General features: G+C 44.1%; 1 protein-coding gene across 3 annotated transcripts in view; it reads right to left on the minus strand.

Moving 5' to 3' along the window:
- BTBD9 (BTB domain containing 9) overlaps positions 1-18,257 on the minus strand; it is a 419,154-nt gene that overhangs the window by 20,423 nt on the left and 380,474 nt on the right. For all 3 annotated transcript variants that reach the window (XM_063096891.1, XM_063096890.1, XM_063096889.1), the window contains one exon: positions 1,946-2,024. In XM_063096891.1, coding sequence (XP_062952961.1) covers positions 1,946-2,024 — 79 coding nt within the window. The remainder of the gene's footprint in view (positions 1-1,945; positions 2,025-18,257) is intronic.

Here is an 18,257-nt window from a genome sequence, read left to right on the forward strand (position 1 = left end):
TATTCAAACTGGCTGGTCCAGTCTCTACCAAAGGGCTGGGGCCCCTTACACAGATACTTTATGGGAAACTCATCACAAAAGTGTGTTCTTGCACTCAAGCTTTAGAGCTCTATAATGGGAAATTATTCTTCATCTAGAATAGCTTTGAAATAAAATGTCCAAGTTTCTTCTTTTTCTTCCATTGGTCACTGAGGTGATAATGTTGAGGCTGAGAGAAGGCCTGGAAGTAGACCCTAATCAGACTCACTTTGGTGCTTCTCAGCCTTTTCTGACCTGAAAATTCCTTCTGTTGTAATACGTAATTTCAGAGTTCCACTTAGGAATTAAAGACAAAAATTGGTGTTTTTTGGGGGGTCTTTTTTTGGTATAAAAAACAAGGACTGCAAATGAAAGATATTTAATTTTGGTTTGACATATTACTAAAGATAAATTTCAATTGTTTTCAAATTTAGTAGGCAATACACACATAATTAATGCAGTAAGTGGTAAGAAAAATTGCAACTAGCAATTTTTAAAAAATATGATGTTGGTTTGGGGATCAAATATATATTAAAATACAGATTCAAATTTACTTTTATTACATCAAGAAAAAAAGAAAAAAGTGCTGGTGTTTAGAATTCTTGAATTTTGCTTTAAAAAATATCAATTGATAAATAAATAAAAAGGCAAAATGAATATAAGTTATCACAATATTTGTACTTTTTAAAATGCTTTTTGAAGTACCAGAAGCACCTTGATGCGCTCTGGGATAATTCTGATTGCACGAAGACAGTGCATGAATCCAGGGCCAGCTCTGTAAGATACGGGACCCTGGTGCAGAATGAAAATGTAGAACCCTGTGTTCCAAAAGCAAGAAGAAAGCTTTCTCCTCCAAAGTCTCTCTCTCGACCTGCCATGAAGTTTTTTAGCAGCTAGTTAATGTTCTTCCCTCAGGCATTGGAATACTCTCAGGCTCACGTAGCTCCTCACAGGCACAGGACCCTACCTTGTGACTCGAACTCAGCACTCACAGCAGACCCAGGCCCTCTCCGTACCCATGCCAGGGCCCCACTGGGGGTGGACAGTGGCAGTGGTCATGGAGTGGGCTGAGAGGGGGAGGCCAAGCAGGGCCTGGGCACCAGGGTACACAGGGTGGGTGGCTGAGGATCCATCCTGGGAAGGTGAGAAGGGGCAGGAGTGGGACCACGTGTGAGCCGAGGCTCCAGGCCCTAGGGCGTGCTCCACTGTCCCGTGGGGCTTCCCTCATAAAACATAATTCAGAAAACACTAAGAATTTCAAGACGGTGCCACGGAGCATGAAACCCCAAGCATGGGGGCCCATGCAACTGCCCTGGTGGTACACCCATGAAACCAGTCCTGTACAGATCTCGGAAAGATCACAGAAAGGTGAAATTGCAGAACTGTTACTATTTTTATGCTTCTCCTTTACCTCTTGAATTTCAACTGTATCATTCCTTGTGGTTCCTGTCTTTAACCAGAGGTTCTTCAGAGGTATACACTAAACACAGTGTGACTGGAGAAAAGCAAGAGAGTGATAAGCAAACTAAGTTAACAGCATGGCCATCTACAGGACACCACGCTTACAGGGCCAAGGAGCCTATAAAACTGCTGTCATCTGGGAGGGCTGAGGACTCAGGACTTGGAGATGAGGGAATGGGGTAGTGGGGGGGTTTGACCTCTCAAGCTCTCTGTGGCGGCTGGTTCTGCAGAGAGGGTGGGAGGAATAAGCAAAGCAATAGGAGCTGTCTTTCATTTGCTAGTGAAGAGACATCCAGAAATGATAACGATATCCCCACTGTGCAAGAGCAGGACTTTCTTCTGTACCAAGCTGTCTGAACAACAGGCCACGAGCAGGCAGAACAAACAGTTCCACTTAACTCAGGATGTAGCATTTACCTGTACATCATGAAATATCAGAGCACCTCTCATGAAAAGAGACCCTTACCTCATTTGCTGTGTTGTGTGTTCCTACGATTCGGATGAAGGAGGCAGGCTGTCTTTCAAAAGTTACTGATTGCCAGGACCTGTGAGAGGAAACACAACCATTTGCCTGGTTAGACAGTGCAGTTAACCCTGCTGGTGGTGTGGGCCCACAGAATAGTGTCCACTGAGAAGGGAGAGACCCCATCCTCGGGAGCTCTGTGCAGAGATGGGAGCAAGGCTTCTCCTCACATGTGGCTGAGGGAGGTAGGAAATATATAGTGTCCCCATTCAGGAGCCTACAATCTTGTCAAAGAAGGCACTCCTACCCATCTGTGAGTGTGACTTAAGATTCTTATAATATCCTCCACAAACAAGCAGAGTACAGACCAAATTTACATCGTGACGAGTGTGTGAAATATAAACGTAATCAAGGTTGGTGGGCGTCCATAAAGCACATTTCCTCCTCTATAAAATGGGGCCGCAATGGGCCTACCTCAGAGGGCTGCTGGCAGAATGACTGTGGTAGTTCATTAGATGCACATCACAGGGGCCTTCTGGGAGGAGGAGAGTTTTGAAGCAGGGCAGAGATGTGGGCTGGGTGGGCCAGGGCAAGAGGAGGGCTGTGTAGTCCCAGCACTTGGGGCTGGAGCAGCAGGGGTCACTCATGACAGCCTGCCTCCCCTGTGCAAGTGATGGCACCTGGGGAGAGCACAAGTTCTCCACAGGCCTCCACCCTTCCCTTTCCTGCTTCCCAACACCACCCCCCAGACGGTCTACACTCAGGACTGGCCTGTCTCTGGTGGTCTCAAAATCAGCCCCAATATTCTGAAGGCAATTCCTCATTGATCAGCATGAGCCAGGCCAGCTCACTTAAAACCCAGCCAAGCAGGCCCTGAATAAACCCTGAGAAAAGGAGTTCTGCTCCTGGTTTAATGCTCAGCCACTCATCAGGATGCACCAGGGAGTGCATGGCACCCACCACGTAGACTCCAATAATATTTTCTGTAATAAATGTGAGAAGTTCACAGTTGTTGCCATCCCTCCTCTGCTCACACAGTAGAAAACAGCTGCTGGGAAGCTGTTTCCTGTAATTGTCTAATTACCAAGTAATGCTAGCAAAGAAAATATATGTATTTGCAGTTTGTTTTTTCCCCTTTGGTTTCAGGTGTTACATCTTCTCTCTCACTATGAACCTCCCACTGAGATTGATTCACTGCTGCCTGGACACCAGTCCCCTTAAGGTCATTAAAAAGTCGTTACCATCCTGTGTGCAAAGTCTGTGCCTCTGAAAGCAGTTTTCTGGAAAAAGAATAAGAAAAATCACTCTCTTTGTAAAAACACTATTATTCAAACGTGAAGGTCCTGCCATCTGACTACTGCCAGGGCTTGCACCGTGGGCCCATTTTCTCAGCAGGGGATTGCTGTTCTCCCAGATCCTCTCTCTCTTGGGGAGCCCACTGGATGAGAAGCAGCCCATGGGCCTGCGGGTCTCCGAGCTGAGCATGTAACTGACTGCAGACTCACAGGTCCAGGAGGCAAGGGGAGCTGCCCCAGCCAAGGTTCACACTGTGTGGGCTGTCACAGTCCCATCCTGTCCCTAAAGGAAGCTGCAGCACACACTAAAGCTGGTGCACTGCCTACTTCTTAGCTCACCCCACCAGGAAAGGGAAACAGAAGGAAGACAAGTGACAACAGCCGGTGACAACTATTTGGTTTAAGTCTCAATTTCACAAAAAGGACTGGGGTGTGGGGGGAGGTGGAGGAGGAAGACATAGAGTGAGGATTTTGTTCTTAGCATTCTAGGCCTATGCCTGTCAAACCCTGGATGTAAAAGTAAAACTGTACACTTGGAAGCTCTTGGTCCTCAACAACACGTGGTCCTGAGAGTGTAGGCAGGCCCAGAATTACAGCCCTGTGGTCCCAGCCACTCCTCCCTCCACAGCGTGGACAGGGCTCAAGGCAGCACAGGCAGTGAGTGAGGCCTTGCTGCCCCCAGCCTCCCCTCTCTCCCCCCACGCTTTTCAACACCAGGCTGCCACTGGGCTCAGGGTTCTAGCACCACAGCCCCTTGCTCCTGCTTGGGGGGGACAAGGCTGGCAGAGCAGTAGCCCAAGCATGAGAGTGTTTGTGGAGCAGCAAGACCAGGTCTCAATGTGATACCAGTCCTCCATTACATTGCATTAATGTCTAATCACATTAGAGTTCATTTTCACTAATACGGCCTGAGAGTTGAATCTATGATTTCATCTTCAGCAGAATACAATCCTAGGACCAAAGTATCACTAGAAGGGAAGGTGGTCAGGACAAGGTACTAAGCATCTCTCCCTCCCCAACTATCAGATTCCATTTCCCCAAGCTCCTTCAAAATAACTAAATGCTGCTCAGTGGGGAACTGATAAGGTGGCACTGGAATAGTCACTTTTGCAATCTCTGGGCGACCTCAAAGGACGCTGCCTCGACTGAGATTTCACAGGGCAGGAAATCACCACCATCATTTCATTTATGAGAAAGCTTGACTGCCATTTTTATTGCACTTTATTGACAGCTGCATAAATATTCCTACTTGCCAAGTACCCAGAATCTCTTCTTTAGTAGGCAAAACGCCCAAGAAAGACCACGGGGCCTCAAGACATGGCAGCCCCCTCACCTCAGAGCCAAGACTGGGTGCTGGGAGGAAGGTGTCTGAACAGAAGCAACAGTGTCAAAAGATAAATGTGGTCTTTGCTTTGAGGCTTACTGAAAGACCACAAACCCCACACAGGATTGATGTCCCAATCCTGGCACTCGCTGGCCCTGTAGTGATTACCCTGTCCTGAGTTGTAGCTTCCTCATTTGTCCAATGCCGACAGAAACTATACTGCTCACCTGGTCATAGAAATGCATCTAGAATGAGGTCCTAATTATGTCCAATGATAAATATGTACCTGTACACTTATGCATTCAAAGAGAAGTGTCTGTAAGAGTGTTTGCCAAAATGGTGATCAAGATTTTAACTTCAGATGGAAGAATTGATTTCAAGAGTCATTTAGTTTTCTTTTATACTTTTCTATACTGTTTGAATTTGGTAGAGTATATGTAAGCATTAGAATATTAGTATATGCAATCTATCTTGCTTACTGCCCAAGGATTTAATACAGATCACATGATAGGAAGCCAATGAAAATGCCGAGACTGTATTATTATGCAAAGGACTTCCAGGAGAGGATCACTGTGGTGGCAGTCAAGACAGCAGGTATTGCTGCTGGGCTTTCATGGACAGTAGCTGAGAGCACGGGTTCTGGAGCTAGCCTGCCTACGTGTGAATCTCAGTTTTGCACTTTTACCAGTTCTGTGACCTTAAGTAAGTTGTTTCAGTCTCCTCATCTGTAAAATAGGAATAATTCAAATAACTACCTAAAATTTTTCTGTGAAGGTTAAGTACATTAACAAGTGTAAAACATCTAGAACAGTGTGGCATATACTAAGCACTAAAAATAATTTTAGTTGTTATTGTTATTACTACTGCAATCACCATTCAGCCAAAGGAACCTGGATAAGACATTCTGCTTCATCTGTGCATCATCATGTTTGACAGTGACTACCACAATGACTACCACAGTGGTTCCCAGGGGCGCCCAAGGGGACTCCCATCAGCACCGACTTCTTGGAGGCAGACAGGCAGCTGGGTGTTGGGGGAATTAAATGAGCATCTGTTGAGGACATTCTTGAGCTTGGCCCCTGTTGGGTGTTATTGGGGATTCATGCAAGATGTAGTGCCCACCCTTTGAAGTTTATCATCTCACCAGAGAGATCAGTTATCCTTCCACAAACTAGAGAACAAAGCAAACAGTATAGTGGTCCCAGCTTACACTGGTTACAACATAAGCACTGTTCTGACATCATGACTACTGTGATATCTGCACTATAGTGACACCAGCAGTATTTTTACATTAGCGCTATAATGACATCAGTATCAGTCTTACAATAGCACTATTGTTACATCAGCACTATTCTGACATCAGCACACTTTTGACATGAGCATTATTCTGACATTAGCACGATACTGAAATCAGCATTATTTAGACAAAACTCCCAATGTAATATAGGCTGTTTGATGCTTGGAAGCAGTTTTTCCAGAGAAATAAAGCTATAAATTTTGACGGGGTTCCCAGGCCCACCCACGAAACTCAATTTAACTCATTATGAGGTTGAAATACTATATATATATGAGTTTTAAAAAGGAAGGAAAAATTATGTTGTTGCGATAGTAGTAATTAAACGAGCCAAAAAAACAAAGGATTTAAAACAATTTTTCTAAAGCTGCTGTTTGAGGAATGAGGATTACATACCATCATGCATATGAAATTATGGAGATATAGCTGGAACATGGTAGGTGGTCTGTTAATAAGGGGAGTGAAAAAGTGGGCCAAGCTTGTAATCCTAAAAGCCTTTCCATCTGCAGACCACTGTGTGGTTTACAAAGTGCTTTATAACCATGATCTACCTGGTTCCCCACACAATCTGTTAGGTAGGTAGGCAGCCAACTTGAATCCCACTTCAGAGGTGAGGAAATTGAGGCAGAGAAAAGATAAGTAATCTGTGCAACATCCCAGAGCTGCCAGGTATAGAATCAACAACAAAAGCCAGATTTAATGACTGTTAGTTTGTGCTCTTTCTGCCAAAGAACGCAGAGGAACTTTCAAATAATCTAGAGGCTGGATCATTGACTACTCACTGTCCCCTGGGTCTTATTTTCCTGGGTCCCAGAGTATTATTGACACCTCATTTATGTATTTGTGTCATGACTCCAGGGCTAGAGATCACAGTGGCCAGAAACATGGGATCACACACACGAATGGACCACAAGCTTACCTCAGGCAAGTCACAGTTCCCTGAGGTTTTTGTTTCCCATGTGAAATATGGGTGTACTGTAAGTACTGTACCATTTAGGGCTATGAGGTTTCAACAAAAATACACAAGGAGTGTGGCACGTGGTGAAAGCACAGTAACTGTTGGATATTATTATTATATATTTATATTCACACATATGGTAAACTGGAAAAGAGAAGAGGCTCAGCAGGTGCTCTACAAAAAGATCAATATGGAGAGAGAGATCCAAACATAGACGGCTGTTCTAAAAAGCAAGTTATGGGACAATCTATACAATGTAGGCTGGCACACACACAACTGCACACTTATTCATGACAGTGCATATGCTTGTAAAAGAATTTTATTTTTTATTTTTTATTTTTATTTTTATTTTTATTTATTTTTATTTTTGTCTTTTTTGTGACCAGCACTCAGCCAGTGAGTGCACCGGCCCTTCCTATATAGGATTCGAACCCGCGGCAGGAGCGCCGCTGCACTCCCAGCGCCGCACTCTCCCGAGTGCGCCATGGGCTTGGCCCTTGTAAAAGAATTTTAAATATTCTGGAAGGACACATGCTAAAATCACGACAGGTTGTCTCTGAGGAGAGACAGAGGAATGGGACTGCTGACGGGAGCAAAGGAGACTTCAACATTAACTACAGTGCTTCATTTCTTTGATTAAAATAAGACGAAGTGTATGTGAGAAATATTAACTACGGTCAATTCTGAGGGATGTGTATGTGAGCAAATGTTGTATTAATTTTATTCTTTTATGTATTTTAAGTAGTTCTTGAAATAAAGATAGAGAGAAGAAAGGGATTAAACATTATCTGTGTTTATGTGAGAATTTGCCAGAGGTGGAATTAACTAACCTGCAAATATAAAAATTAGGCGAAAAGGTGGAGTTGGTCCCACAGAAGGGGTGTGGGTATGCCAGGTGGTGCTGCTGGCTTTGGCTAGCTGTAGCTTTGTATGAAACAAGCAGAGGACAGGAGAGCCATTGGGTGGGGAGGAGAGCACACTCACCATCTGTATGGCTGTATGGGCATAGGATTCGTGTGAGTGGCTCCCGAGGACAAGGACTCCACACAGACAGAGGACAGCCAAGAATAGCTTTCCATGCTAAACCTCACCCTGCCTTCATGAGGGGGCCTGTGGATCCTACGTCCAGGGGTGCCTGGTAGTCTTGGATGTGGAAAATTTTGTGACTCTGCTGCATATGCTATAAAGAGAAAGCAAATGTCAGAATGTTTCTTCAGCAGACCTGTTGAACACTGGGGAGACAGGGATGAGAGTGTCTTTGGCCAGGGCCAGACCAGTAGTTAAACACCACAAAGTGAACACATGGCTTAATCTTTGCTCCTTCCACTAAAAGGGCAGTAAAGAAATTTAATATATGTTTACATTAAGTATAAGTGTCATATATTATATACACAGATACATAACAGCACAACAAAGAGGAAGGATGAGGAGATGTGATCATCTCTGTGACAACACCTCAGAGAGAAGACACATAGGAAGCAAGCAGATTCACACAGCAAAACCCTAGAAAGGCTCAGGTCCTTGAGTCACCAGCTACCTCCAAAGATGGGGTGTGATGTGAGGGGGGCCAAACCAGGAAGACTGGTTGAAAGAAGGTAAAAAAAAAAAACCAAAAACAGGTGCAATCCCCAACCCTACTCCCTTCTTCCTGCACAGTGAGGATGAGCCCTCCTCCAACTTGGCAGGGGACAGATATTTCACTCTGGAGCCCTTGAACTGAGAAGGTCTGGACTGTGGGGGTACCAGGCAAGAAGCCTACAAGGGCTGAGAGCAGAGGAGTTACATGGAAGCAAACATCCCAGACAGTGAGACCCCAGTCCCCTTCCCACACTCAGCTTTCAGACCACTGTGATCCAGTCTTAATCTCTAGGTAGGAGACTGGAGAGTCCCTATAGGGAGACAGCAGACCGAAAGGAAAGACCTAGAGATACTAACCTACCCTTCTTCTCTCTGTCCCTCCCTCCTTCCTTCCATAAAGCGTTTATCAAGTGCTTGCTATGGAATAGGCTCATTTGAGACCTAAGGATATAGCAGAGAACAAAGTCCCTGCCCTCAAGGAGCTTACATTGTAGTGGGAGAGAGACAAATACATTTATCAGACATAAAGAGGGGCAATGGAGAAAAATAAAGCGGTGTAAGTAGACTGAGAAGGACGCATTGCTTCAGATAACATATTTAAGAAAGGCCTCTTTGATAAAGTGACAACTGAGCTAAGACCTACATTGGATGGAGGAAATGGCCATTCAAAGCTCAAAGAGCATTCCAGTGAGAATGAACAGAAGCAGCCAGCGTGCTGGATTGGACTGTGTTGCCAGGGGTCTCGCAATGAAACTCCCAATCCCTGCCTGATAACCTTCAGTGAAGCCCATAAACCCATCCACATACAAAAAGCTTCCAGGCAGCTTTCTCAATGTCAAATGTTCAAAGGTGAACAGCCAGTCAAGGATCACCAAAGAAAGATTCTAACAGGAAAGATAAAAACCAAAAGCAGATAAAGAAGAAAAATTAGAGGACGTAGATATCACTCAGCAAGCAGGATAAAACTTCAGGGAAAAAACCTATATTATCCTCAGAAAGATTCAAATAGAAAGTATTATTATACCTCTCAAAACAGAATAAAATGAAATAAAAAAGGAAAAATTGGATAATAAGGAAATGCTTCTGTAAATTAAAAGTATGAGCTGAAATAAATAATGCAACATAAGCGTTAGAAGCTTAAGCTGAGAAAATTTCCCAGAATGTCAAACAAAATGACAAAGATAGAAAATAGAAGGGTAAGAGAATGAGAGGATCAAACTAGGAGGTCCACTATCTAATTAGTAGATGTTCCAGTAAGAAAGCAGAGAAAATATTAGCTAGGAAATTGTTGGAGTCACACAAGAAATTTTCCCAGATATGAAGGAGATAAGTTTCCAAGTTAAAGAGCCCACTAAGGAGCCACTAAGATAAATGAGTAAAGATCCACACCAAGGCATATTATTAAGAAACTTGAGAAGATCTTAAAGGCTTTTGAAGGGATGGGCCGAGCCCGTGGCGCACTCGGTAGCGTGCTGTGCTGGCAGCGCGGCGATGCTCCCGCCGCGGGTTCGGATCCTATATAGGAATGGCCGGTGCACTCACTGGCTGAGTGCCGGTCACGAAAAAGACAAAAAAAAAAAAAAAAAAAAAGGCTTTTGAAGGGAGAAAAAGCAGGTCAACACAAAGACCTGGGAATCAGATTCACGTGAGCTTTTTCAAAAGCAACACTGGGAGCTAGAGGATATTGAGCCCTTCCTTCCAAACGCTGAGGAAAAATTAGTTTCCAGCCAGAGGACTATTCCCAGCCAGACCACCAGTCAAGTGTGAGAACAGAATAAAGAAACCTTCATTCAGGCATAAATCCCCCCAAATTCACCTCCAATGCACTCACAAGAAACTACCAGAAAATGTGCTCCACCAAAACAAAGGACTAAACCAAGATAGAGAAGGTTATGGGATCCAGAAAGCAGAGGATCTGACATGGAATAGAGGCAATGGGAATTTTCAGGATGATGGGCAGGAGATCCCAGGATGAGTGGGCAGCAGGCCTGGAGAGCAGCCAGTCCAGACTGACCAGAGAAGGCAGGCGGTTCCTCGGGGGGAAAAGAAATTGATTGATCAGATGTGTTAGACCAGGTTAGAGAACTGTATCACTCGGACAAATGCTAGGGGGAAGAACCAGTGATAAGTACACAGAAAATCAACGAATGATGGGTATATAGAAAACTAATTTCTTACTCCAAGAAAAAAACAACTGAGAGAGAAAAGAAAGGTGATCACAGTACACTACATGGCTTGGCTCTCAACAATAGGTACATAGTCATGCTCGTGCCAACTATAAATTTGCTACAAAGAAAAACTGTGATCTAACTAAGCGGAAGGATGAGGGCATATGTATACTGTACTTGCCAGAGGGAAGAGTAACAAAGCTAAATCTTTATCTTTCAAAGTAGGAAAACAATAGATAATTTTGGTAATGGAATTAAGAAACAGCAGAATAAGCATATAGTTTAGAAATATGAAGGTACACACCAAGAGAATGGTCTAAAAGCGATGACCATGTTTGCTTCAAGATCTATAAGTCTGATCACGTTATGTTGGACAAAGTGGGGGAACACAGGCACTTTGACCCACTGCTGGAGGAAATGTAAGTTGACATAGTGCAACTAGATGCATTTTAAATGGACATACCCCTAGAGCTAGCCACTCCCCTGCACTACTTTAGCTTATGCTATGCCACAGCATAGGGAAGCATCAGGAATAGGGGTTGCATTGCAGCATTGTCTGAACAGCAAGAGGTCAGAAACATCCTAAATGCTCATTGCTGGGGAATGGTTAAGTAAATTATGATACATCCCTGTCCCTATGATGAAAGACTATGCAGTTGGAGGGGGAAAGGGAGAGAAACTCAAGAGATCTTCAAGGTACAGAAAAGTTTGTATTAAAAAAAAAATGGGGAGAATACACATTTGTTTATGCATAAACTACCTCTGGAGGAAAAGGTGGGTGGGAGGGAGACATGTCACTGTCTATAGTTTTTGATTTTTAAACCATAATAAGGGGGGCTCACTTGGAGAGTGCGGCGCTGGTAGCGCCAAGGCCGCGGGTTCAGATCCTATATAGGGATGGCCAGTGCGCTCACTGGCTGAGCGTGGTGCGGACCACACCGTGCCAAGGGTTGCGATCCCCTTACCGGTCAAAAAAAAAAAAAAAAAGCCATATTAAATGTATTCTCTTTGAATATATATTTTTCAAAATATTAAATTCCTTTTAAAAGAGGAATAAGGAAAGCAGTTGCCTTTGGAAAGTGGGACTTGGGGTAAGGAAGGATAAAGCAGGGGACTGCTACTTTTTATTGTAAGTCTTGTGGTTCTACTTGACTTTTAAAACTATGTACATGCATAACTGATAAAAATTTTTAAAATTTTAAAGTTAAAAAAAAAAAAAAAAGCAGAGCCAAGAAAGGGAGTGAAGCCTGTGGTGACAGGGAATGGGAAGGGTATGTGCGGAACAGACTGATTTACAACCTTTGGGAGCAGGGCTGGAAGGCAAACATGAACCTTTGGAGAAGATTCTTGAAAAAGGAGGAAATAACAAAGGCTGTCCCCTGTCAAGTGAGCTTGCAGCAGTGCTGGCATTGCCCTCCGCGAGCCGTGTGGCACTGAGACGTGACAGGTATTACAGGCTTTGAGTGAGCTTCGAGACTTGCCTGAGGATCCCTGTGACAGTTCTTCATAAGTGCACCTCTTGCACGACCCACAGCTGCCTGTCCTCCCTCCAAGCGCGCTGTTCTTATTGTCTGGCTCATGTTTTGATGGGCCAAGGACCACATTCATCTCTTTAATCATATCTAAAGATGATCTATGTTGGTTGTCTTTTAACTCTTTTAATTGTTTCTTTTGCTGTGCAGAAGCTTTTTAGTTTGATATAATCCCATTTGTTTATTTTTCCTTTGGTTGCCCGTGCTTTTGGGGTCGTATTCATGAAGTCTGTGCCCAGTCCTATTTCCTGAAGTGTTTCTCCTATGTTTTCTTTAAGAAGTTTTATTGTTTCAGGGTGTATATTTAAATCCTTAATCCATTTTGAGTTGATTTTAGTATACGGTGAGAGGTATGGATCAAGTTTCATTCTCCTGCATATGGATATCCAGTTGTCCCAGCACCATTTGCTGAAGAGGCAGAGTGGGAGAAAATATTTGCAAAATATACATCTGACAAAGGATTAATATCCAGAATATATAAGGAACTCAAACAACTTTACAAGAAGAAAACAAGCAACCCAATTAAAAAATGGGCAAAAGAGCTAAGTAGGCATTTCTCTAAGGAAGATATACAAATGGCCAACAGACATATGAAAAAATGCTCAACATCACTCAGCATCCAGGAAATGCAAATCAAAACCACATTGAGATACCATCTAACCCCAGTTAGGATGGCTAAAATCCAAAAGACTATGAACGATAAATGCTGGCGAGGTTGCGGAGAAAAAGGAACTCTCATACATTGTTGGTGGGACCGCAAAATGGTGCAGCCTCTATGGAAAATGGTATGGAGGTTCCTCAAACAATTGCAGATAGATCTACCATACGACCCAGCTATCCCACTGTTGGGAATATACCCAGAAGAATGGAAATCATCAAGTCGAAGGTATACCTGTTTCCCAATGTTCATTGCAGCTCTCTTTACAATAGCCAAGAGTTGGAACCAGCCCAAATGCCCATCATCGGATGAGTGGATACGGAAAATGTGCTACATCTACACAATGGAATACTACTCAGCTATAAAAACGAATGAAATACTGCCATTTGCAACAACATGGATGGACCTTGAGAGAATTATATTAAGTGAAACAAGTCAGGCACAGAAAGAGAAATACCACATGTTCTCACTTATTGGTGGGAGCTAAAAATTAATATATAAATTCACACACACACACACACACACACACACAGACACACAGACACACACACACGCACACAAACCGGGGGAGGGGGGGAAGAAGATATAACAACCACAATTATTTGAAGTTGATATGACAAGCAAACAGAAAGGACATTGTTGTGGGGGAGGGGGGGAGGGAGAAGGGAGGGAGGTTTTGGTGATGGGGAGCAATAATCAGCCACAATGTATATCGACAAAATAAAATTAAAAAAAAAAAAAAAAAAAAAAAAAAAAATAAAGATGATCTATGGACTGGGGATATGAGGGAGAGAACATTTTCCACAGCACTGGGTGAGGTGGCAATTACTGTGTTTTAATAGCCTCAAACTGGGCCTGCAGGTCTGCCCACTGACTCCCCAGAGGCAGAGCTACGGAGGGTGTCCTCGGCAGCAGAGACACGAAATCAGCCCTGATCCTGTTTATCCCCTTCCAAAGAGCTCCCTCATCCCCAGATTTCTGACGCCAGTCTAAGGTGAAGCCTCAGCGCGCAGGTCTCTGTCTAATCTGGCACCCCAGGAGTAAGTTCTTTTGTTCTATCTGATGCTTACCTGAATTTTATAGCTGTTTCACTGCCCAGACTTATAGGGAATTCTGGGCTCACTCCATGCACCATGTTTGTCTGTCCATCCAATAACTATTTATTGAGAATCCTCTACATGCTAGGCTTAGGAAAAACGGGGCCAAGTTTGTCTAACCTGACTGCAGACCTAAGGCCGTAGGAAAACAGTGAGTTAGAAGACACGGGGACTAGTGATCATTTCATCACACGCTGTTAGCCAAAGGCTCACTGAGATTGAAAGCTGGACACAGGAGGCTCATAGACATATTTTGCTCGTTTAATGAGCATTTTTTAAAAGTTGAATTAGTTACCACTTAAAACTTAGGAGATTTTAGGGTTGGCTGGTAAACTCAGTTTGTTAGAGTGTGGTGCTGATAACACCGAAGTCCAAGGTTCAATCCCTGTACTGGCCAGTCACAAAAAAATAAAAAAGGAGCGTTCACATCAAAATACAGATTTCTGGTTTCTCCTGAAAACCAGAAGATCTGGTACATATGGGTCCTCTTTCCTGCACAACAGTGGCTGGAGCTGTGGAAAGCACAACAGACCCAGGTGCTCCAATTTCTGGTGGTCTCCCTCACATTCTGGAGCCTGCCTTGGCCTGGCTGGCTTTATTCACTCATGTCACCCATCTGGCCCAAGGAGGTGGTCAGGTTTCTCTCCCTGCCTTAGACTAATCTTAGGCAGTGTTAAAATGGAGCAATTTAAAATTTTAACTCTTGTACAGGAATCCCACCAACCTCAAAAATCTGGGGGGGGACCTAGCACCAGAACTGACATACAAATTATGTTTCAGTATTTAAAAATAATTAAGAATACATACATTCTTACACTGTTCTCTTCTTGGCCTTGATACAGGTACAAGTGAGGTTCGTGGAAGGATGTAACAACTTATACAGTCTTCTGTTCCTGCCACCTGCCTTCCCCTCAGCTGTGGGCAAAAGTCTGGGTCTAGCTAGACCAGTAGTTCTCAAACCTGGCTGCACATCAGAAGCACCTGTGGAGCTTGTAAACATTCCAACTCCCAGACCACACTCCAGACCAGTTAAAACTCAGAATCACTTTTTTCAACTCAGGTGATTTCAATGTGCAACCAAGGTAGGACTCTTGTCCAGGCTGGGGAGGGAGTGGTGGGAAGCAGCTTGCTAGCATGGATAGGTGGCATCTTTTGTCCTAATTACAGTCCACCTCAGCCTCTCTTCCTGAGTTCCCTCCTGGGATTCCTGGATGTAGGGGGGCATTTTATGCTTTCTGGCAGAGGGGGAACTTCAGACGTCTCTCTGGTAAATGTACTTGCATTTACTGCTCTAACATAAGCTGGTCTTGGGTTTTACCGTCTCTGCTCACAGCATGATTTTCCCTTTTAGAGCAGTTTACTCTCAAAGAGAAGGTCAGGACCATTCTGCCAGCTTCTCATACGAATTGAGCTGAAAGCGGCTAACCCATGTGGCAGCTACAGAAAGGATATGTCCCAGGGACATTCAGGGAGTGTTTGAGTGAGGATATGGAGGGTGGGGGGAGGGCTGTTTTAATACTCCACATCTCACTCAGTCCCCATCCCCAGGCTCCTGCTCCTGCTCTGCTGCTCTGCCATATAGCACTCCTTGATTCCCCTAAGGGGATGCAGTAATTGATGATTAGCATTCCAAAGCTTGGCTTACATCCTGCTAGCCCGTCATATTTAATTACATTTTAACTATATTCGTCTTCGATAATAGCACGAACATAATTTAGATAATTATCTCTCTCTCTTATTCTCTGACTTTTTCTGTCTCACTTAAAGCTTCTTGCAACAAAAATCGCTTTCTCGGCTCAAACACATAAACAGACTCGGGGGCCAAGTGCTTTTCTCTCTCCTGCAGCAGCAGCTGTGCTGGGAACGCAATGATTTTGAGTTTATCATGCAGAAAAAAAGCAAATTCATGCTTCTTTCTGTCTCTGTATCATGTTTGTACACAACTGGTGGTGGGAGTGTGAGTGTGTCTGCATCTGGGCAAGAGCTCTCGTGTGGTATAGAAATAGGGGAGGCCTAGTCAAATTAGTGTCTATAAAGCACCCTCTTGCTCTGGCATTTTTTTCTTACAAGGTTTAATGGTTTCCTTCACAAATTTAAATGCCATTGAAACTGTTCTAAATGTCTGGTAAGTCTTTTGAAGAGATGTGTTCTTCTAACAGGGCTCTGTCATGCTTGGATCTTATAATTAATGACCTTTACCCTTGTCTGTTACCTGCCTTCTCCAAGAGACCATCAGGTACGAGAAAGAAACCAGGGCTCTTCCAGGCAAGTGTCTTGAATAGACTGCTGCACACTGTCAGGAGCCCCAGACCTTCCCAAATGCCAAGTGGGCCACAAGCCTTTTGAGTTCCTTGGCCTAATGGCTCCCCTGCCCTTCCCCCTTAGGGCAAAAGGTAACCCTCAGGAGCCTTTGTTCCTTAGTTTTTCTGGTGAAGCTGGCCATTATAGGTACAAAGATTTTATGTTGCACAATTCAGACCTCTAAGAAGATTCTGAACAAGTAAGGGAGCAAGAAATGGGTGAAGAAATAGCTACTATAGGGCTGGCTGGTTAGCTCTGTTGGTTAGTGTGCAGTATTATAAGATCAAGGACAAGGGTTCAGATCCCCTTACCGGCCAGCCAACAAAAACCCAAAACAAACGAAAAGAAATAGCTACTATCCAAGCTAATCTTGCTCAAAGTTTAGGGATCTAGAGCCTGAAGGAACCTCAACTCACAAGATACAGTGTGGAGATGGGAGGTTGGAGAGTCCTTACTCCCAGCTTCTCCAAGTTCTGTCCCTGTCCTTGCAGCTCTTGAAGGCTCCAATATACATGGATTGTATAAAAAATTCACTTTGGCTCAACCTTGTCTGATATTGAAGGATTATCCATTAGCTGAAGACCAGTTATCTTTTTCAGGCAAAAGTAATTACTTATATGGTTAAAGGTATACATGAGAGACAAGTCCTTTTTTTTTTTTTCCCCCTCTGAAGAATAAATACCACCAAGTAGACCCTGTACTGGAAAGGGAAAGGAGGGAAGAGGTTGAACAGAGGTGTATTTATGTAGTTAAAAAAAGGACTCTTACCGACACTTGTTTGGCAGGCCAGAATTCCTAACTATCCCTGGAAATAAACATTCAGACCAGACTTCAGGAGCCAAGCAGTGTCTGGACTAACATTTTGCCACCACGGTGTAGAGTCCACGAATTGGCTCACTACCAGCTGATGCGCCCAAGGGAAATCAGCAACCTCTTGATCCACCAGAGAAATCAGAAACCACTTAATGTGGTGACCAAGAGGTTTTGGAGTCCTGTCCTTGGTGATGTGAAAGAAAAGCACAGATGTGGCCCTCCCTTGGAGGTGAGGGGAGCTGAAGAGCCTGGAAAAAACTCTTTGGGGCAAGGGCTCTCACTAATCTGGCCCATCACTTATCCTTCTCAGCAATGACAGTTGGGTAGAATGATCTGGGCCCAACACTGGGTACGTCCATGCTGAAGGGCCTACCTGGGGCTGTGGTTTCATATATGTGAAGTTCCTATCCAGAACAGACTGGGTACTTTAGGCCAGGCCTGTGGTGGGGGGTCAGGGGGCTTGAGAAGGGGTGAGATAGGACTATGGGACATGATTTTTAGTCTCATTTACTCCATATTGTTCATTAGGGATGTTCCTACTTTTGACCTCTCAGCACCTAGCTTGTGAATTTTGCTGAAATTTGCCTGAAATAGAATAACCACCAAGGTCTATGTCTCCACTGAATGGCAATGGGAGAGCCAGCAGCTCACCCACACTTCTGCCAGCAGCCACCCCTGGATGCTGGTGAGGGGAGAGAGCAAATTCTGTCTGCTGTTCCCCAGAGGATTCCCTGTCCGAGCAAACACAATGCCCAGCAAAGCTATCTATTTAGTGACATATGTGGCTCCTTTCAGCCTGTGAGGAGAGCAGACAAACTCTGAAGAGGCTGCTGCCTCTAAGGAGAGAGCTGCCTCCTCCTCATTCGCTCCATGTGATTGTCCAACACCGCCCCCAGGTCTCCTGCAGAAGCACACTCCCTCAGAGGTGCACGCTGGAAATGTGAGCACTAGGCATGGGCAGGAGCCAATTTTCAAATGTTAAGAATTTGGCAATTTCATTTCCTACTGTTTTAAATACTAAAGGGATTTAGAACACAATAGGGACTAAATGCCCCCTGAATTTCAGGTGGTTTTTTTTTTTTTTTTTGTATTTTTTAAAGGCTGCTTTTATGGAAATTCATGCCAAAAGCCCATGCAAAACAAAACTGGCCCTGACCTCATAAACGCACTACAGTATACACTGCTAAGCAAGTGAGTGGCCTTCCGGAAGGATCACCAGACTTTCTCAGAAGCAACCCCAATTGATTTCATACCTAAAACTTACACTAAGCCCCTATGGGTATTCCAGGTCTGATGA

Source organism: Cynocephalus volans, chromosome 5 (genome assembly GCF_027409185.1).
Source record: "Cynocephalus volans isolate mCynVol1 chromosome 5, mCynVol1.pri, whole genome shotgun sequence".
Taxonomy (NCBI): Eukaryota; Metazoa; Chordata; class Mammalia; order Dermoptera; family Cynocephalidae; genus Cynocephalus; species Cynocephalus volans.